The following is a 22,542-nucleotide window of genomic DNA, read 5'->3' on the forward strand; positions in this document are numbered from 1 at the left end:
AAATGGAAGTTCCTTGAAGACTTTCCTTGAATCCCCCGTAGCTCAGTATTTGGCACATAGTAGGTACTTACTAAATACTCATTGAGTCACTGACTCGGAGCTCAAGTTTCTTCTTCGTTGCTCATTGTCATTGAAGTCTGTGGTCCTGGACTGTGCCAGAACTACCATCATTTATAAAGAGCTGGATGATATATCCACATCATTTGCCTTGACCTCTGTCTTTGTGTTCCCACAGCTTGGAATGGAGCAGCACTATGAGCTGGGAACCTATCTAAGGAAAAGATATTCCACATTCTTGAATTCTACTTACCACCGGAATAAGGCAAGTGAGACAAGTAGAGGGAGGGAAGAGGAAAAAATTTCACTGCCCAAGGTGAAAACCATTTGAACATTATATTCAGAGGAGTGTCTGTTGTTTTAGTCATTTCAATGATGTCGCACTCTCTGTGGCCCCATTTGGGGTTTTCTTGACAGAAATACTAAAATGGTTTGCAGGTGAGAAAACCGAGACAAACAGGGTTATGTGACTTGTATAGGGTCACACAACCAGTAAGTGTCTAAGGCCATATTTGAATTTGGAAAAATGAGTCTACCTGATTCTAAGTCTAGCTTTCTATTCGCTTTGCCACCTGTTTCCCTTTATAGGAGATTAAACACTGATAAAATGTACTATTTTTAGAGTCATTTCCCCTTCCTCACTGAACCATTCAATAGCCACAGTAATCATGTTAATAATGACAATAGTCATTCTTTATTCAGTAAGATTATTCAAGAAAAAATGTATCTGCAAACTTCATTTTTTAAAAATGAAATGCCTTTGTATCCCCAGTGACTAGAACAGTATCTGGTCCATAGTAGGTGCTTTATGAATGCTTGTTGATGGATTAACTTTCTCAGTGGCAAGAGTTCCCTCCACTGCTGAAATTAAAATCAGGATCAAAAATTCATTCAATCATCAAACACTGACTATGGATTTACTGGGTATCTGCTGCCAGGCTAAACCCTGGGAATGCAAAGAATGGGGATACAGCATGTAAATAACACCAGGTACATGCAAAATAGAGACAGAACAGATGGGAGGTCACGTCAGTGAAAAAAAAAACACCAGCAGTTGGTTAAGTCCCTCCCCCCAAAAAAGGCCTCCTGCAGAAAATGAGACTTGAACTAAGATTTGAAGGGAACCAGGGAAGCCTGCGTGAAGGGAGGGGCAGAACATCCCAAGCACACGGGTCAGCCAGTGCTACAGCAAGAAGACAGAATAGGGGAGGGTTATGTTCAGGAACTTAAAGGAATCTGTTTGAATTGCAATGGAGAGTGGAAAATAAAATGTAAGGAGACTAGAAAGGAGGAGGAAAAAACTAATTAAAACTTGTGGGGAGGGTCTTTTGAAGTGTACATAATCACCCCTTAATTTATCAATAAATTCACACTTGTACAGATAAGATTGTCATACACTGAGGCACATTTGTGCTATTGCCTCTTTCTGTAAAAGAGCAAAATAAGCCCAATAACTGAGGATATCCTCCCCTTGCGTAAGCTTCCTGTGTGGGCACATCTGGCCTTTCCCCTAATGCTTTGTTAGTTCTTTAGCAAACCCACAGTTCCTATAAATTGGTATCTGCTCGGTTCTTCTTTGGGTACTATAAGTCCTAAAGGTATTTGGGACAAGACCTTGTGCTGATGACCGGTTCTACTGATGGGGACTGACTTTTTTTTGTCTGTTAGGTTTATGTTCGAAGCACAGATATTGACCGGACCCTGATGAGTGCCATGACAAACCTTGCTGCTCTGTTTCCACCAGAAGGTTCAAGTATTTGGAACCCCAAAATCCTCTGGCAGCCTATTCCAGTGCATACAATCCCAACTTCCCAAGACCAGGTCAGTATGACAAGAGAGCCACAAGTGTCTCAGTGGAGGATTACAGCAAAATCTGAAGGAGCCAGGACACATTAATTTCAAGTCATTTTAAAAGTCTAGAAAAATCACTGTTTACTGTAGTATGCTAGGTGCTGAGGAAAAAATTAATTTTTATATAAGCCACAATTCATGAAAACTTCATGAAGTTTACAGTCTAATACACAGAATAAGAGTATACAGTATAGTATACAGAAGAATATTTATAGAATATCTGAGGTATACTAATATACAGAATAATATCTGATGTTAATATCAGATAATAGTATCACGTATACTAATGCACAGAATAATAGTGTACAGAATGATAGCTGATAAGTGCTGGCTCAGAGATGTAGATAGGAAGTGGTATGTGAGGTCAGAGCAGAGAAAGGTTGTTATTTACAGGGAAAGTCACTGAAGGCTTCATAAAGAGTGAGCACTTGGGCTTCCAAGGCTAAATAACAACTCAATAAGTGAAGAAGTTAAGGGGACATGTCAGGTAAAGGAGTGCAGGTTGCACAGGGCAAGTTGGGTTCTGAGCTCAGCAGTCATTGTACCAAAGAGCATAATTTTCTTGGTTGACTGTGACCATTTGGGGTTTTCTTGGCAAAGATAGTGGAGTAGGTGGCCATTTTACAGATTAGGAAACTGAGGCAAACAGCTAGGGGGTGCAGTGGATAGAGCACCAGCCCTGAATTCAGGAAGACCTGAGTTCAAGTCTGGTCTCAGACACTTAACACTTCCTGGCTGTGTGACCCTGGGCAAGTCACTTAAGCCCAATTGCCTCAGGGGAAAAAGAAGAGCATCCTGAGCTCTACTCTTATTTAACTGTGTCTATCCAGTTCTACCTGTTAAAGTCCTTGATAATATGGAGGATTTCTAGAAGGAAATTAACCAGGGTACTAAAAGGGATTATAAGGAAAGGACTGAGAAGACTCAAGGGAGTTATAATGACTGTTTTCAAATATGTGAAAGGACATTTTGCAGAAAGGAAATTGTTCTCTAGGACAGAAGTAAAAACAAAGAGGTTGCAAAGAGGTTGATTTAGGCTTAATATAAAAAAAGATTTCCTAACAATCAGAACCAGCTCAGGGGGTATTGGACTGCCTCAAGAAGCCTTGGGTTCCTCCTCATAGAGAGCTTCAAGCAAGGCTGGGTGGGCCACCTATCACAGACACTATAGAGGACCAGACTGGACTCTCTGGTTTCTGAGGTCTCCCACACTGGGCAGTTCTGTCTCTGGGATTCTGCAGAAGTGACATCAACAAAACTTGGTAACCAATTTCTTGTAAGAGATGAGGCGCAGGAGTGAGTCAGAGATAACACCTTGGAAATGGATAATCAAAGCATCAAGAAAAAGGAAATGGCCCCATGTGACTTCTGATCTTTGGAAACTCTAAGGTTTTCATTTTTCTCAGTTCAAACTGCAGAGGATGATTCAAGATGCAAATTTCCAGATAAGGCTAATCCTAGACAATATAAGGAAGCGAACAAGTTTTGTTGGGGGCCAATTTATTAATGTATTTTTTTCTACTTGGCCTTTTCTTCCTCCCTCCTAGTCTTCTCTTCCATATCTTCCCTTTACTCTATGTTTACTAACTTCCAGCTACCCAAATCTTTTCTCCTTCAGTCTAGCCTCTTCTGGTTATTCTGTGCTTCCGAATTACTTCTCCTTCTTCCTTAATCTCCTCTCAGAATTTCCATAATTTGATTTCGAGATTTTCAGTAGATATTTAAGAAAAAAGTATTTGCATTGAAACTAATTCATATTTGTTTGTGAATGGCTAATATAGCCTTTCAAAGAGTATTTGCAGAGAGGTGAGAAAGGAAGGGACAAGAATTCCTAATTCTAAATGTTAGAATTTCAAGAACTATGGGAAGAGATTGTGCAGGCAGAGTGCTCTTGTTTAAATTATATCAGAGACAGCAGCAAAGCAAAGAACAGATGAGCTCTTCGGCAGAACTCCCCGGAGACCTAAAAAATGCCCAGAGCAAGTCTTGCTTGGGAAATCCAAGGGAAAAAAAGCACCGTGAGTTATTTTTTCCAGGCCAGGTCATCATAGGAAGACAGACAGTAATATTTCTGGATACTGGGCTCAGGTCTAGCCAGGAGCACACCATGGAAAGATTTCCAGTGTTGATTGTAAATGAAGGTCTGTCCATCACTGTGCATCGGGACAAGAAGGCCCAAATCCACAGGGAGGTACTTGATTTTGTTCAGGGACAGGTCAAAACTTGTAACTCCCTCATTCAAGGTCACAGATTCAGACTGAGGGCCTGACCCTAAGGTAATGAAGGGCAGCTGGGAGCCCTGAGCTGTGTCCTGAACAAGAAGCAATAGAGAATCAAGCACCGGCTCCGACCCCAGGAATGAAGCAGGATCTCTGTTTCAGCCTCCAGCCTAGTGAGAAACAGGCTGACCCAGAGGTCCCTCCCAACTGTGAAATGCTATGATTCTCTGCTCCCAGTGCTCGTGTTTTAGAGAGCCTGGACTTATGGAAATAGGTTATAGAAGTGCAGTCAGGACTGCAGATAAAAAACTTCAGTACGGAGAATCTTCAAAACAGGTGAAAACGGAATCAAGCAGAGAAAAAATGATCTGTAAACCTTTAAACTCTTCTGATAGCCACAAAGCTGTTAAGGCAAGTTGTGATAGATGTACTGGAGAGAAAGCGCCTACGTTAGCACTTCTGTTACAAAGAAAATAGAATTCTTCAAATTTCCAGGTGCTCAAATCTCCTCTGTCTTTATTAAGAAATATTCAGTCCCATAATCCTATGAGAAAAGCCTCCACGTGCTACTGCAGGATTGCCACACTGGAGAAAAGAATATTTCATACCTCAGAAGCCATTGCAGCTCCGGCTTCAGTATATGTACAAGAAACAGACAGCTATGGGAAGTAGATACCATTAGCTGGGAAGCATCTTAACAATTACTCTCCACCAAGTGTTTTTCATCCATCATCATGGCTTAGTCATTCAGTGATTAGCTAGGGAAGAATTAAGAGAACGGGACCAACTTTTTGACCTCTGTTAAGGTTCCTGAACAAAGACTTCTGGAACTAGAGCAGGAAAGGGGGACCCCACAGCTCACCTGAACTACCTCCTGCATTTTATAGACTTGTCCAAATCCACATGGGTAAATATCAAAGGCAGAATTTAAACCCATATTTCTTGACTAATATATTTCAGTGATTGGCCATTTCCTTCTCCAGCTCATTTTATAGATGAGGAAACTGAGGGAGATGAAGTTATTGACTTGCCCGGGGGTCTAAGGCTGGATTTAAAGTCAAAAAGATGAGTTTTCCTGACCCAGGCCTGGTGCTCTATGCATTATGGAGCCACCTAACTGCCCTGTTCTATTATATATACCAATGCCAGGACTTAAAATATAAATTTCTGATCTGTGTGAAATATGGGAGTTGGAAGCACTGCCTTATATATATATATGTGTGTGTGTGTGTGTGTGTGTGTGTGTGTGTGTGTGTGTGTGTGTGTGTATGTATGTATATATTGTAATTGAGAGGGGGAGAGGGAATAGAAGAATTTATGTCTCATTTCAGTTGAAGAAAGAGGAAGTGACCTATATTTTCATCATAGGCCTTTCCTCTCTTCCTGAGAAGAATGAGATATTGTGCAGCTTTATTCTCTTCCTATCTCCCTTTTTAAACTCTCAAATACGTTGATTCCTTTAAAAAAAAACAACTAATTTCAAAGATTCAGGTCAATTAAATTTTAGTTTTTTTATGTCAGTTTCCCTAATTGGTTTAAAATGTGCCTATGCTTTTTCTAGTGTTTCTATATAATATTATTTAGAAATGGAATTTGTCCCAATATTTCTGCCTAATGGATTTTTTTTTTGATTCTTGTTTTTTCAGTTGCTGTATCTTCCTAATGTAAAATGCCCTCGACTTAAAAAGCTTCAGGAAGAAACTTTGAAGTCAAAGGAATATCAAAACTTGATTTCTCCATATAAGGTTTAAAAAAAATAATAACTTGGCTTTATTATTCTATATGGCATTGTAGAATGGGTTCAGATTGCAAATAGGAAAAGACCTCCTCCCCCCCAAGTTCACTTCTAGGGTTAGATTGGGGGTGTTTGAGACATAAAATAATTGAAAAGGTCAGGCAGAATTGTAATTGAGTGTTTGATCAGCTAGCTTGATACCATGCCACAACCACAGACTACATCCCCAAATCTAATCTGCTTTCTTAAAAAAATGGACCTACTTAGAAATGTTCTTCAGGTGTTTCATTTGGGTCCAGTTCTTGTGACCCTATTTGGGGTTTTCTTGGCAAAGATACTGGAGAGTTTGTACAAGAGAAAACTCCCTAACGTGCTTTGGAAACTGTAAGATGTTCTATAAATGTTACTATTAAAAGTATGCACATAAGTCCATGTAAATATACTTCATCAAGAAAATACAATCTCAAGACATAAGGCTTACTGAGAATGGAGGTTATCACCTTCGTACATAAAGCAAAACTCATTATTTTCTTTCCATTTTATGAGTCTCCTCATATCCTGTGTTCAGGTTGTGGGCAGAGCCAACTTTTTGGACAAAGATTCTATATTCCAGTCACAGGATCATGTGATCATGTTTATCCTAGCTTCTCTCCAAGTTATATTTGGAAACCTTACAAGACACCGAATACACAGTCATGTTTTCCTCCTATTCCTATCATACTGCTTCTCTAGGTTTAACTCAGGACTATTTATCATTATCCGAGGCTCCCACAGTCTCACCCCCTTCTCTAGCTCTCACTCTTGCTGCCCTTCTTCCCCACATTACCATCCTCAGGATTTGTAGTTGATACTACTCTTGTTGTCTGAGATACAAGCAACCACAACTCTTGTTTCCCTCCCTCAGCATTAGAAGGAGAATTTTCGATTAGAAAAGTTGTGCATTTGGCTAGTGAATCCAAACTGCTTCCTTGTCCTTTGGGCAGCCCAGACTCTAGAAAGATTTTCTAGTTCTGAATTAAGGATAAGGTTCTCCCATATTTTACAAATCATGGGATCTCTAGCATTGCATCAAATCCAACAGGAAGGAGGGAGAACCAACCTTCTCCATATTTATACGGTATTTATGCAGTATTCCAGAAACACCTGAAGAAAAACTATGATGTTGTCTACACAGGTAATTCCCAGTGTGGGAATTTCCTCCTCTGCCACAGTTGCCCGCAGTGCTTCATTATAATTGAAAAACCGTTGGATTTGGAATTGAGTAAAGTTGGTTTAAAGCTCCAGTAGTCAACCACATGCTTGATCTACAGTCAGAAAGACCTGATTTGAATCCAGCCTCTCACATTTAATAACCCAAGCCCCAGCAATCTCCTCTATAAAGTCAAGATAATAATAGCCTCCACGTCACAGGGTAGTTGTGAGGATCCAATGAGATTGTCCACTAAGACTTCCATAAACCTCAAAGTGCTATATACATGTCAGTTATTATTTTTATTAATTAGCTATCATCAAGATTAAATGATTCAACCCAAGATCAGATCACTAATAAGTGATCTTTGTCTTCCCCAAGCTACCCCTTTTACTTGCAGAATTCCAAGAATTAATCTTTTCTGAAAAATTCTCTAGGTTCATCTTATTAAAGTTATCATAATCGATATCCCCCAGTGTGCTTTATTAAGGCAAGAACTAATTCACCATAATTTTTCTTTGTGTCAATTTGTATGTTTTTCAGGATTTTATAAATACTTTACCAGAGCTTTCAGGACTCCATATCAAGAACCTTAATGAAATCTGGACTCAAATCTATGATCCTTTATTTTGTGAGGTACAAGAAAAAAAAAAAAAAGACTAACTTCCTAAAATCTGATTTTCTGAAATATGCTTATGTAGACTCCTATAACACAGTCTACATTTTTTTTTGTCTTTCTAGATGAATTGCACTTGCTTCCTTTAACAGCAAAACATAATTTAGGTTCCTTCTGTTATTAACTTTGAAAATCCTCCCATCTTTCTTTTTCTGTCTTGTTATTAATATTCTCACCCTTTAGAAAATCACAGGCAAAATTGCTTTTTGTCCATCTTCTACCACTTAGTGATTTTTCATTCACTCAGGAATACTGGGATCCTGTTATATGTTTTAATTAAAAAAAGAAATGCCTTTCTACTGGAGAAAAAAATTACTTCAATTTTATAAATATAAGGAAGCAAGAAAATGTAGGTCACATGTATCAGCACTGACATCACCAGAGAGTCTCACCAAACATTTTTCTATATTCAATAAATTATTATGAGTTTTTCAAGAAGGTATTTGCTTTATTTAGTGAGGAACTTCCATCAGCCTTCTTGTGTATATTTCTGAGTCACTGTGTTCTACCTCCTAGCTAGGAGAAAATAATACTGTGTGTTCCTCTTTTCCATCAGGCTCATTCAATGAAATGAGACAATTAGTGAGCATTTATTTATTAAACTCTTCTTATTTGTCAGGCAATGTACTACATCTTGGAGAGAGAAAAATAAAAATAAAAGTCACTACCTTCAAGGAAAAATAAGCTACATATTCACAGTGTATTCAAAATATATTCAGAGAAATTTTCAAATCCCAGTTCTGCTGCTTACTTACTAGACAGACCTGGAGAAATTACATGATCTCTCTGAGCTTTGGATTTCTCCTCCGTACAATGAGGAAGTTTGACTAGATCATTGAATTCTAGCACCTTCCTTCTGTTATTTCTTATTTATCCTATATGTAACTTGCTTTGCATATAATTGCTTACATATTGTCTCCCCCAATAGATTGTAAACTCAAAGACAGGGAGTGTGTTTTGCCTCTTTTTTGTCCCCAGTTTAGCATAGTGCCTGGCGCTTAACAAATATTTACTAATTGATTGATTGAAGTTCCTCCCAGTTTTTAGACCCTGTGATCTGGGAGCATAAATGTCTATATAGTTATTGCCCTAGTATCAGATGACCCAGTGTCTTTGGGTAGAACTACTTAGTTCAGATGTGTTATGGTTCTCTTTCTCTTTGTCACGGTCATCTATTTCACCAAATATATGCAGCCACTCAGTTCTGTAAAAGATTCTTCTGTGAAGGTTTAAGACTCTCATTTTATGCTATTTTTGTTCTGCTGCCTTGGCCCCCATTGAGATCTTCTTGTTAATGTCCGTTTTCCTGGGGCCATTCGGCCACATGAGGACATGGACTGGCTATCTCTCCCCTGTCCCTTTGTAGGTTTTTGCTTTTGATCTCCACTTTCACAATTCAATTGGGCTGTTGCCTCTTGGGGAATTATTGGTCTTCTCCGACTGCAGGGTAATCCTAGCATGGGGTCTCTGCCTGCTTTACTTTGAAGGCGAAACGTTTTCCCCTTGGCAATAGTTGGACTAATTTTAAGAAACCTTTTAAGGACATATTTTCAAAGACTTCAGAGCATCATCTCTTTATCTTCCTGCCTTTCAGGTCACAAAGGTGCTTGGGTTGTTTTTTTTTTTGTTTTTTTTGTTTTTTAAGCCATTTAGCTCATCTTTTTCAAATGGAATTTCTCAGCCAGTATGTTTGCCTTTCCTGTTAAATGCAGAGAGAAATTCCTAAGCCTCCTTGAGGCTGGGCAGACTTTATCCTCATATTTCTAACTTTCGTTGGATATAAAATTTCCATTTGCCCCAAGAATTTTAACTCCAAAGTCCTGGTCACACAGAAAGCGGGAGAGAACTCAACTTCAACATGTGTCTACTTGGGTGATTTTTATAGTTGCTTATCAGAATGTGAAGTGTTCCTAGGAAAAAAAACCTATTTCTTATATTTTGTGCAGCAAGACCAGTGAGGTCTGAACCCGGTAGTATTTCTGAGATGATTAGGGAAGCCTGAGTTCAAATCCAGCCTCAGACACTTACTAGCTGTGAGTCTGGGCAACTCACTTAACCTTATTTGCCTCTGTTTCCTCAAATGTAAAATGAGCTAGAGAAGGAAATGGCAAATCAGTCAAGTATCTTTGCCAAGTAAACCCCAAATAGGGTCATTACGAGTCGGACATGACTGAAAAAAGTGACTCAACAACATATATGTTCATGTATGTATATTTATAAGATTAGGTAGGGTTTGATGCTTTGAGAGGCCCAGCCCTGCTCTTGTAAACTGCAGTCGTCCCAGAATTCTGAGCAATGACTTTGTTGTCTATCCTGGACTATCCTGGAAGGCACTTGAATGTAGTTTATGGAACGACATTTAGTTTTTGCACATTTCCAGGGAAAACTGATTAAAGTGACCTGCTGCTGTAGAAACCCTGGGAAGGAGCCTGACCTTAATGGAATTTGCCCAATGATAAGCTCAAGAGTTTTAGATTTGAGAGAGTAAATAAGAGTATCTGACAATCACCCCATCTCATAAAGCTAATAATACTTGTATGGCTCATCTCATAGCATTGTGATCAGAGTCAAGTGAAATAATGTACAGGGAGTACCTGGCCACCTTAAAGTACCATGGAAATGTCAGTTATCAGAAGTTATCGGTATTCTATCCGATATTCTTACCACAGAGATATTCAATAAATTATAACATAACCTCAGGATGTAATCAGCACAGCAGATATACTCATCACTCCATAGAAAATAGGAGAGAATTCAGACCACACCGTGTTCACTTACTACACCGAAACACTGCTCAGTGAGCTGGGGCAGTTGACCTTCAGGAGCCGGATGGCAACTGCTGCCATCAGAGCTAATGATCTCTCTCTCTCTCTCTCTCTCTCTCTCTCTCTCTCTCTCTCTCTCTCTCTCTCTCTCTCTCTCTCTCTCTCTCTCTCTCCCTCTCTCTTTCTCTCTTTTTATCTCTCCTTCCTTCTCTCTCTGTCTCTTTAGCTCTCACTTCCTCCCTCCTCTCTTTCTCCCTCTCATTCTGAGGCTGCCTTTAAGCGGCAACTACCAGTAGAAGAGCCAACTCTTAGCAAATTGTGCATCATCCTTCTGAAAAGCCAGATTCTGAAAACAACAGCTGTATGGCAAGACACAGTTCTTCACAGGGACTTGGGGGAGGAGTCTCTAAATTTTTCACACAGAAGCCAGACCATTGTGTTTCCTTAATGGATGGATAATAGGGAGTGGAAGGAAGGAATAAATATTTGTTAAGCACCCACTATGTGCCTGACCCTGGGCTACTAAGCACTTTGCGAAATTTTGTTTTCTGATCATCACAACAACTCTAAGATTAAATGCTATTACTGTCTTCATTTTACAGTTGAGAAAACTGAGACAAAAGAGGTTAATGATTTGCCTGGGATCACACAGCTAGGAATTATCTGAAACTGGATTTGAACTTGAACAACTGGTTCTCCCCCAAAAATGTGCCAAGATACCCTTTGAAGTTTAACCTATATTATTAATATTTTTCCTTCACTTAAGTCAACACAATAATAAGTCAAGTCTTGATTTACAATGTTTGCTCATTTCCATGGCATAAGCATCACAGTGAAAATTTAACAATCAATTCTCATAAGGCAGGTAGAAATGGCTCCAGCACACCCCTGGATAGTAGAATCACTAAAATGAAGATGCAGAAAGGACTTTAGACTTCTCTTAGTCCAAATTCTTTTGTCTTCAGAAGAGAAAACTATAGCCCCGAGAAGCCTTGGCTTAACCAAGATCCATGGGGAAGTAGTCATAGATCAGAAACCAAACCAAAATCTTTCTTTCTATCACACCATGATACACCATGGTGTGATAGAAAGGACCATGAGAATCACAAGAATTACAACAATTAGAGGTAATTAAAAATCATCTGAAAAAATCTCTATTACATCTGAATCTTAAAGCAGCTTATTCCCTTGGGCTGCTCTTAGGTTATGAATATATTTTGGGGCACTTAAGGTGGCTCAGTGGGTAGAGCACCAGCCCTGAATTCAGGGGGCTCCAAGTTCAAATTTGATCTCAGACACTTAACACTTCCAAGCTGTGTGACCCTGGGCAAGTCACTTAACCCCAACTGCCTCAGCAAAAAAAATAAAAAATTTAAAAATAAAGAATATGAATATATGTGAGCATGGAAAGAAGGAATAAAGTATGGCGAGATGGAGGCAGATAGACATCCAGCATTCTTGCTAAGTCATTGCTTCAGAAAAAAATGGTATTGAAAATAGTCCCAGATAATCTTAAAAGCCTCTTATTATGCTTTAAATTGAGCAGTCTCCTAAATTTGGGTTTTAAAACAACTCTCTCTCTCCTACTGAATTTGTCACACAATAACCTAATTGTGAACTGAGCATTTGGCTCTACCCAAATGTTTGATTTATCTCTATCATTTTCTAATTCTTCCTTAAGGTGTTCTTGTGAAAAACATTGTTGATCATTTCAAGAATGTTGCCAATAAAACTAATGAAAAAAAACTCATCATCTATTCTGGGGTAAGTAGTTTAGTTTTCTCTGAGTTGGAGCAAAAATAAGATACAAAAGAAAATAACTCTACCTCCCAAATAGAATGTTTTCCCTAACAAATTAAGTCCAAAAGCATGTTCTCTACAATTGTCTAACGATAAGGACATCCCTGATAGGATTATGACATTTTAACATTGATAAACACTTTATAAACTTTAGTTTATGAGTGAAAGGCAGCCTGGAATATCCATTCATTTCACTCAACATTTCAACAGACATTTATTAATCGCCTATTATGTGGCAAGTAATCTACTCACTTCCTTTGAGTCTTAGCTAAAATTTCACCTTCTCTACAAGTAGCCTTTTCCAATTCTCCTTAATGCTAGTGCCATGCCTCTCTTAAGTGCTTCCAATTTATCCTATATATGTCTTGTTTATTTAGACCATGAGCTACTGAAGAGCAGGAACTTTTGCCTTCCTTTGTAACTGCAGTGTCTGCCACATGGTAGACATTTTTAAAAGCTTGTCAACTTGACCTGACTAGGCCTTGAGGATGGAAAGGCAAAAATGAAAAAGTTCCTGCCCTCAAGGAGTTTCACCTTCCTGTTAGAGGAAAACTGCATGTAAGCAGAAAAATAACGACAAAATCCTTTCTTAGGATGAAGAGAAAGGCATGGTGCTAAAGGACTGATTGACCTTGAAATCAGGAAAACCTAGGTTTAAGTCCCCTTTTTAATACTATAAGATCCTAAGAAAGTCACTAACTTCTCAAGGGACCCAGGCAGTGCTCTAAAAATGAGTCACCAGATTTGTAGCACTGGAAGGAAACTCTACACCTGGAGTTCCCTATGCCAGTGAACCAAAAGGAGGTAGGAGAAGGGGATAGGAAAAGGAGGAAGGAGAAGGATATCCAGCTACTACAGGGCTATGAACACAGGAATATAAATAAAGCTAAGTCTTTGGGCTTGTAAAATGCAACCTACTTCTAGTTTTCTGTGTGATCTTTAGTAGGTCACTTACCCACCATTTTCTCCATTTGTTCATTCAAAAAGGGAACAGAATATTCTTCTAAATCCCAGCAGTGTATGAAGTCAAACCAATAATTTCTAAGCATTCTGATATATATAAATATGTATGTGTGTGTGTGTGTGTGTGTGTGTGTGTGTGTGTGTGTGTGTATTTCAATAATTATGTAAGTAACCCACACTAATTCTTATGGAATTTTATTCCCACATTTCTTGAGAAATTTTATCTCCAAATTCGTGACTCGGGTAGTACAAAACCATTCAAAAACTTTGTTATTACTCTGCAATTGTCACATCCATGGATCCCCAAAAAGTCTATGATTTTTCATTAAGGTAATGGAAAAGGGTAAACCACAGCTAAACCTGGAAAGTGTCTTTTCTTTCTTTCAGCATGACACTACTATTGGTGCCCTGCAGATGGCACTTGATGTTTTTAATGGAAAATTCCCCCCGTATGCTGCTTGCCATATAATGGAACTATACCTTGAAAATGGGTGAGTATTTCTGAATTCTTTTCAAAATCAGAATCACTATATCAATTTGTTTGTCTTCTCAAGAAGGAGGGAAGAGAGGGAGAGGAGAGAATTTAGGACTCAAAAAATTGTTTAAATGAAGGTTAAGAACTGTTTTTCTATGTAATTGGAAAAAATATATAAAAATTTTCCAAAATCAAAGTCAGTGGCAAGTTTGTAGAAGAAGAAAAAAAAAAATCATATACTGCTCTATTCAGTATATTCTAAAAAAAAATTTTGTTTCTATTCTGAACTTAAATGCAAAAAAAGGAAAATATTTCCATACACACAACAAAGCAAAAAGAGAAGCTGATATGAAACCATGGCTTTCCACTCGCCATGGTTCTTAAAGCATTCCTGTGTAGTGATATATAAAATCATGTGTTGATTCTATTAGCCATTTGGGAAGGAGTGAAGGAGTGTAGTAAAAGAAGATCATCATAGATCAATATAATGTTGGAGCTAGAAGAAAACCTTAAAAAACTGATGGACTCACTCTTTTATGAGAACTGCTTGCAGGAAAAACTAGAAAACGGGGAAAGAGTTGACTAGAGAAGCAATAGAACAGAAGACAAAATTTTTTTTATTAAAGAAAATTCTAAAGTTTTTGCACAAACAAATCTAATGTTAATAAAATGAGAAAGGAAAACTAATGGGGGAAGAGGGTCTTTGTAGAAAATCTTTCTAGAAAGAAACCTCATATCAAAGACATATAAGGAGCTAATTTAAAATCAAAAGACTAAGAGTCATTCTCAAATAAATAAGTGGTCAAAGGATGTGAAGAAGTTTTCAAAAGAGGAAATCCAAGCTGTCAAAAACCATATGGAAAAATATTCCAAATCACTAATAATTAGAGAAATGCAAATTGAAGAAATTCTGAGGCTCTATCCACCAGATTGGCAAAGCTGACAAAACAGAAATATAACAAGAGATGGAAGGATTGAAGAAAAACGGACATACTGATACACTATTGATGAAGTTATGAATTGGTCCTGTTATCCTAGAAAACAATTTGAAAATGTGTCCAAAAAGTTTCTATACTATTCACACATGCTCTTTGACTCATTAATAATATGACTGGGCTTATACCCTTAAGAGATCAAAGAAAGAAGAAAAAGCCCTAAATATATTCAGCAACTCTTTTTGTAATAACCCAAAAACAGGGAACTAAGAGAGTACCCTCCTGTTGAAAAATAGCTAAACAAACTAGTACAGAATATTGGAATGGATTGGAATATTATTATACCATAAGAAACAACAAAATGAAAAGTTTCAGAGAAAATCAGGAAAAAGATCTCTATCAAGAAAGGCAGAGTGAAATGTGGAGAACTAAGAAAACAACTGATACACAGTCAACAGCATAGAGAAAGCCAGCTTGGAAAGATTTTAGAACTCTAATCAATGAAATGATGATAAATCACACATCCAGAGGACTGAAGATACACCATAGCACCCACCTCAGGCCAGACAAATAATGTCCTTACAATGCTGGGCACTACACACATTTCTGAAAATGGTCAATGTGGGAGTTGGTCTTACTGGACTATGCACATATGAGTGTTTTACATGAGTTTTTAAAATTGTTCTTGAAAAATTAATGGTCACAAACCAATTTCCTTTTCCTCAAATTAATCTGTCCCTCCATTGACATTTTATGTCCTAGTCAGACCCCATGTGAATAGGAGTCAATATTGTGTTCAGTTTGAGGCATCCAGGAAGCATATTAACAATCGGACTGAATACAGCTTATAGAAGAAAGAAATAGGATACTAATGCAGCCATTTGGGGAACGGGAATCCTAAAAGGGTCTGTAGACCAAATACATCAAATATTTTAAGGATGGTCACATGGAAGGATTCAATTGGTGCTGCCTTGCTCTATGTAATTAGGAAAAATATATAAAAATTTTCCAAAATCAGAATCGATGGCAAGCTAAGGTTGTAGAAGAAGCAAAAATTGTATACTGATCCATTCATTGGCTAAATGACCATTTATCAACCATGTAGAAAGGAGACAATCTAGTGGGTGTTAGACCAGGTGGTTTCTGATTTCATTCTCACCCACTAGCTACCCAAGATTGTTCCAGGAGTTGTCTTTCACAGGAGGAGGCTCCTAGGCTTCCACCTCGGAGGAAAAGGGGCAGTGCTAAATATATATTCAGGCATTTTTAGTCAGGGGTCTTATATCTCCTGAGATCCAAGGATGGCAGATAGGATTGAAGGAAGACAAGAACGAGAAGAATCAACCCACTTCAGAGAGAAGGAAGTTAGACCAGGCATCTGTTTTGTCATCCCTAGAAGTACCTTGCTCCAGAGCATTCTCTTAGTACTGTCATAACTACATGCTCCTGACTATGTTCCTTCCAGTGGGATGAAGAAGAACTGGTGGCCACTGAGGAAGTTCATCCCCTGCCTTGATGTCTCCTGCTCAAGCAGGAAGTCCAAAAAAGATGGTATCTAAAAATATTCAAGGAATGGACCAGTATTAATTACTCAATTACTATAAGTAAAGCACTATTCCAGCCAGGGGACAGTGGAATGAGAAATAAATGGGTTTAACACACCATCACTGAAATCAAAGAATGTTAAAACCTGAATATCTTAGAATCCTGAACTAAAAGATATTCTTCATTTGACAGATAAGTCATAAAGTCAATGACAACCCGAGGCAAATACAATTTGGCACAAAACTGGTACATTATTCAGTACATAGAGATTCCCCTGGAAACCTTTTTTTCAAAATAAATTTCTATTAAAATCTTTTTTTTTTTTTTAAAGATCACCTACATGTTAACCAGCACCCTCCCCATCTAGAAAGTTCTCATATAGCAAAGAATATTTTAAAGAAATAATAAAAAGAGGAGAAAAATCCAGCAAAACCAATCAATACATCAAAAAAAAAAAATCTCAAAATATATGCAGTGTTTCACATGAGAGGACCTTCCCCTCTGCAAATGAGTGAGGGGAGGTGTCTTCCCCTACCTCTTCTTTGGGGTCATGCTTCGTTGCAACTCTACAACATTCATTTTCAGTTATTTTATGAGGGTTGGGTTTTCCATTGGCATTGCGTAGTCACTGTGCATATCATTTTCTTGGTTCTGCTGACTTCACTCTGTATCAGTTCATGAAAGACTTTCGATGTTTCTTTGTTTTCATAACAATTGGGGTTTCTTAAACCAAGGTAATATTCCATTATATTCATGTACTACAATTTGTTCGGCCATTTCCCAGTTGATGAGCATCTTCTCTGATCCCCTTGGATGTCCCAAAGAAAAATATATCCATGTGAGAGAGAAGAGTCTGCTAGAAAGGGAAGCAATATACTTCAATGGAAAGAGCACTGTCACTTGACTCAAAAAATGTGGGTGGTCTTAGGCGAGTCATCTAATCTCTTTAGGCAAAATGAAACAGTTGGACTGAAGATATAACATACCACCCTCTTAGCACAAGAGAGATAATACACTTAAAATGCAAGACACAACATTTTATTTTAAATGGCCAATGTGGGAATTTTAAGGATTTTATTTTGTGTTTTTTTTAATTATTCAAAATTAATGGACACAAGCCAAATCTCTTTTTCTCAAATTGGTCTAATTCTCCAGCGAGGTGATAAATAAAACACTGAGCCTAGAGTCAGAAGCTGTGTGACCCTGGCAAGTCCATAATCTTTATTTGTCTTAGTTAAAAATAGCATTTCCTCCCAGGGATGTTGTGAGGACCAAAAGGGATATTTCTAAAATGCTTAGCACAATGCCTGGTACATAGTAAATGTTATGTAAAAGTTGTTATCTATAAAATGGGAATAATAATAGCATCTACTTCCCAGGGCTTTTGGAAGAGTCAAATGACACAATAATTGTAAAGCACTGAGTATAAAGCCTGGCACACAGTAGGCACTCTAGAAATGTTAGATGTTATTAGTTATAATCACTGAAGTCCTTTCCATTTCTATGAACCTATGAAATTCCCAGAGATTGCTGATGATAAGAATATTGGAGCCCATCTGACACAGGAGGTGAATAATAAATATGAGCTGAATTTCATCAAAAGGGGGGTTTATAGTTGCATAGTACGCTACATATCAATATCCTGGATTTTGGAACATGGATTTTTGTTGTTGTTTAAAGACTTGGTTTCAAACTCCAGCTTTTCCACCTTGCCCTTGTGGAACCTTGGACAGCTCTCGTCACCTATCCAAGCCTCAGCTTGTTCATTTTTAAAATCGGGGGTTGAACTCAAGGTGGTCAATCTAGGCAGTCAGAATTCTACACCAGCCTGAGTGTCAGGTGGAGACAAGGAGTGAGGTTACAATGGGGTCTTCTTCAGCCTCTTCAGGATTTGGTCTCAGCCTCATTCCCTTCTACTCCGGAGACATGCTGCCTCCTTTTTCCCTTTCAATAACCTGAATAAATGTTAAAAATAGGGATGGGGAACATTTTTCTACTCAGAAGCAATGACTCAAGTGAAAATATTAACCAAGGACCACAAACATGGGGAAAATCTTATTTTTTGGTTATGTTTGTTTCTGATTAAAGAAAAATCAGCATGAGATGCTACATTCTTCTACTTCAGACATAAGAACAAGGACAAAAGCAATATATTCTAATGGACACAGGTCTGAGTTAGTGCTGGATTCATGGATTCAAAGCTAGCTTTGCTGTTTCCTGGGCAAATCTCCTCACTCTTGGGGCTTCAGTTTCCTCATCTATAAAATGATATGAATGGATAGAAGGTCTCTAAAGTGCGACCCTATTAACCTATATAATGTTTATATATTAACTATATGTATTATGTATTTACATAGATGTGTGTATATCAAACACAGACATTGGTGACAAATGTATAACATTTTAAGCAGTGATGGATAGCAAATGCCTCTAGAGAGATAGACAGGCCAAGTTGGCAGTTTCTCACAAAGCCTCTAAGCTTATTGAGCAAGTTCTCCCCCTGTGCTCCTGTAGATAAATGGAGCTTCCCTAGCAACTCAGTGCCCTTCGGGGGCATGGCTTTCACTTTCCATATAATTCATTATTCTCCTTTCTCCACAAAATGCATCTGGCTTTTCAGACCCAGAAAATAGGAGAGGAAAAGAATGAGGAAATGTCCTCATTTTGCCCCCTAGCAGCTTACTGTCCTTATCATATCCTGGTATACAAATGTGTGAATTTTGAATTTATATGTCAGGCTGGTCCTAGATTGATATCACTCTCCTGCTTTGTCCCACTGTTCTCACAATTATCCCCCGTGACAATCTGAACCAACTGTTTTGGTCACTCCAGGACGAAGAAGTCTCTTCCTCTATTTATAAACACACACACACACACATTCTTGTGTGTGCCCAAATCTCAGCATTTCTCACAATCAAAAGCTTTATCACATTTGCTTAAGAAATAAACTTTCAAAATAAAGGTTAATCCCTCCCAATTCTAGGGAAGCATTAAGTTCAAAGTAAGTGAATGATGTCCCACAAGATGCCTTAATCTAGAGAGAATGAAATGGGAAAGGAAAGGAAGGTTGCCCTATCTCCAGCCAAAATCAATATAGCTTTCCATAACTAGAACTTTGGGGAAGTTCTAAGTAGTCAACAAATAAAAAAAGACATCTAAGGGAGAAAAAAACAAGGAACAAAGTAGAGGAAGGGAAAGGAAGAAACATCCAGATTAATGGCAGAAACATGGTGATTGGGTCACAAGTTCATAAATTTAGAGCTGGCAGGAACCATAGTGAACAAGTCCAGCCCTCCTCATTTGAGAGATGAAGCTGAAGCTCACAAGTTAAGTGTCTTGCTCTAGTTCACACGCTGCTGACCAGACTCCAGCAAAGAAGCGAGGAGACTGCTGTCTACATTCAACCTTCTGGATTACAACAACTTTGAAGAAATAGTGTTGTATAATGGAAAGAAAACTACATTTGGAGTCAGAGAAACTGAGTTAATGCCAGCTCTACTGGGTATTTGACCTTGAGCTAGTCACAAAAGAAATGAGAGGGGTAGGGGAAGACCAGCTCCTTGCCCACTCTATCTTGACATTCAGCAGCCTCCTATTCTGACAACTCTCCCAAAATCGCTCCTCCCTCCCACCCAACTTCCCTGCAAATGCAGACTTTCTCCACTGAGATACCCCCAATTCCTCCTACTCCATAAATGGCCAACATCTACCCATTCCCTCCCCTCCAAAGGTTCTTTTTGGGTCTGCCCTTCCCATCAAGGCCACAGCACAAACTTTTCCCACCCCTTCAACCCCAAGGTAGGCCTGTCCTCAAAATAATTATCTTTCACTTCCTGGGTTGCAGTCCATCTAGAGAAGAATTTAGAGGCCCTTGAGCTATGCAGGAATTAAAAGTTGCTCTCTTTTATGTCCCACAAACCAGGCAATACAACGTTGAAATGTACTACCGGAATGACAGCCGGCATGATCCCTATCCCCTCACCCTGCCAGGCTGCACATCCAGCTGTCCGCTGAAGCAGTTTGTGGAACTGGTCTCCCCTGTAATGACAGAAGATTGGTCAAAGGAGTGTTTCAGCCTTAGTAAAGACCAAGGTACTAAGGAAGCTAATCAGACATATCAAAGAAGTTAATTGCTGCTCAAGAAGCCACACCCAGAAAGCCTAGCCATTATTCACAGCTCTGGGATCGTCCTTTTAGCCATCACTCTCAGTGGCTAGGGGGAAATGGATTGGGGAGGGAGGAGGGTTTCAGGGAACTCCCATTCTGTATGAAGGCTAGACGCCTCCTTCTACTACTACCTCATTCACAACAAAGGTGATGTAACATCTGGTTCAAAATCAAATTGGGGAAAAAGCTGGAGAAAATGTTACAAGTCTTCCAAGTTTTACGAGGCTCCTCTAAGTATGTCTGTGCTAGATTGACCTCATCAGTATTTATTTGTCCTGAGAATACCCCAAATTCACTTTAATAGCACTAGGTGTAGATAGCCTTTTAAGCACTAGGTAGAAGAATATGTTTTAGATGCAAACCCACTATCTTCAATTCTCAAGGGTCCGAGGGGAATGAGTGCCAGTGAGGGAATGGACTTCTCATAAACACAACCTGACAGCAGCAGGCAAGAGTGCCAGTCCCACCTTCCTAGCAGAAGATGCCAAGATGGCATTGATAGAGAGGAAGAGCTGATAAAAATGAGTCAGGGTGGGGTAGCAATGCTTATGTACGGTCAGTTGATAAAAAAAAGTATGCTGCTAAGATACTGACAACTAGGACTGGGTGATGGGACTCAGTCCTATTCTGAGAAACAGGTCGTGTCTTGTTTTGAATTTGGTTATGGGTTTATGAGTTGTTTCTAAAATCCTAAATAACAGAGTTTTTAAAAATAAAAAAACTTCATCGATCTGGCTTCTGAAAAACAAAAGCAACTTCTCTTATTGATTCTGATCAATGAAAACAATCTGTCAGAGCATATCAGGTGCACATCATATGTATAGATAGATAAGATGGGTAGATGAATATAAGGGGATTAGATGGCTGGAGAGAGAGAAAATGGATAGAAATAGATCATGACAGAAGAGAGGTCAGGTGAGGAAGTGGGAACATGAGCTGGCACAGGAATTATACCCCAAAAAGATGAGAAAAGTGATTTTTCTAGAAGCCACCAACTTAAGGGATGTAAAAACTGAAAAAGGTGTGGGAAAGGAGGCCTCCTCATGTTTGGTGAGCTTGACAAAGTCAGAAAAGATAAGACCTTTTCAAATAAAAATGGGAATTTTTGCAAAATAAAAATCTCTTGGTGCATAGAAAGTAAATTCTCAGGTTATGGTGATATCTAGAGCACGGGAGCTGCTCTGTGCTTGCATGTCTCAAATCAAAAACCAAAACTAAGACAGCAGCCAAGTAAGATGGGACTCAATGTGCCCCTTCCTTAAATGGAGGATCTAGGAAGAGTTTCCTGATACCCCCACACACACACCTTTTCCAATCTGAGGGAGGACACAGAGTACTGAGAAGCTATAGGTTTCAGAGTAGATGTGATCTTGCAGGAGGAGTTTCCAGAGACCTTAATTAAGCTTAGGGGAGCAGCAAGGTGGGATTTAGATGGGTGCTGTGGGCAGATTTCTACCCCTAAGAAGTAACTAAAGAAACTGATATTCCAATAAGCAAGCGTTTCCCATAGGAGTCAGAATAAAAGCTGATGGGAATCTGACAGGTGAATGACACAAAGATGCCTGCAGGATATCACTCTGCAAACAGAACAGCTGAAGGCAAATGGGAGAGGCTTCTAAGAGATGGTTTCCCCCGAATGCTAAAGTCACAAGTAGAGCTTCTCCAAATTAAGATGGCTTAATGTGGGGAGAAGTGGACAGCACTGTCCAAAGGACCCCTCTTCGGCCCTCTCTTACCAGAGAAACAACAACTATGATGATGATTAATTACATCAATGTAATTTGGGGCATTAAAGCATCAGGCTCAGATCTATATCCTTGTTTTCAATGACAAACAATTTTTCCCAGTCCCTCAGTGAGTCATAGATAAATTAAGAGGAAGGGGAAAGGGAAGAGCCAGTATAAAGAAATTCAAAAAGTAACTTTTAAATGGGTCTTTCCAAAGTTGTATGTATACAGGGGTGTATATTTTTTAAAATGGTATTGAGGTCCTCTAATATATATTCCAGAGAACCCAGATCTCAAAATATTATGAGAGGGAAAATAAATAATGCCATAAAGGTTTTTTAAAGATCCGGAAAGCATTTAATTTGGATTTCACTAATACTTTGTGATCACTCTGACAGGACCTGAGATTAAGTTGCTTTAAAATGACATCATCTACTC

The 22,542-nt window shown here is 38.7% G+C and overlaps 1 protein-coding gene across 1 annotated transcript in view; it reads left to right on the forward strand.

The window, feature by feature from the left end:
• The window catches only part of ACP3 (acid phosphatase 3), a 43,197-nt gene that overhangs the window by 17,955 nt on the left and 2,700 nt on the right, over positions 1-22,542 (forward strand). The window contains exons 3-9 of the mRNA XM_074269529.1: positions 236-322; positions 1,726-1,878; positions 5,774-5,872; positions 7,595-7,703; positions 12,174-12,256; positions 13,643-13,746; positions 20,133-20,302. Of these exons, the coding sequence (XP_074125630.1) occupies positions 236-322; positions 1,726-1,878; positions 5,774-5,872; positions 7,595-7,703; positions 12,174-12,256; positions 13,643-13,746; positions 20,133-20,302 (805 nt within the window). The remainder of the gene's footprint in view (positions 1-235; positions 323-1,725; positions 1,879-5,773; positions 5,873-7,594; positions 7,704-12,173; positions 12,257-13,642; positions 13,747-20,132; positions 20,303-22,542) is intronic.

This window comes from Sminthopsis crassicaudata, chromosome 5 (genome assembly GCF_048593235.1).
Source record: "Sminthopsis crassicaudata isolate SCR6 chromosome 5, ASM4859323v1, whole genome shotgun sequence".
Taxonomy (NCBI): domain Eukaryota; kingdom Metazoa; phylum Chordata; class Mammalia; order Dasyuromorphia; family Dasyuridae; genus Sminthopsis; species Sminthopsis crassicaudata.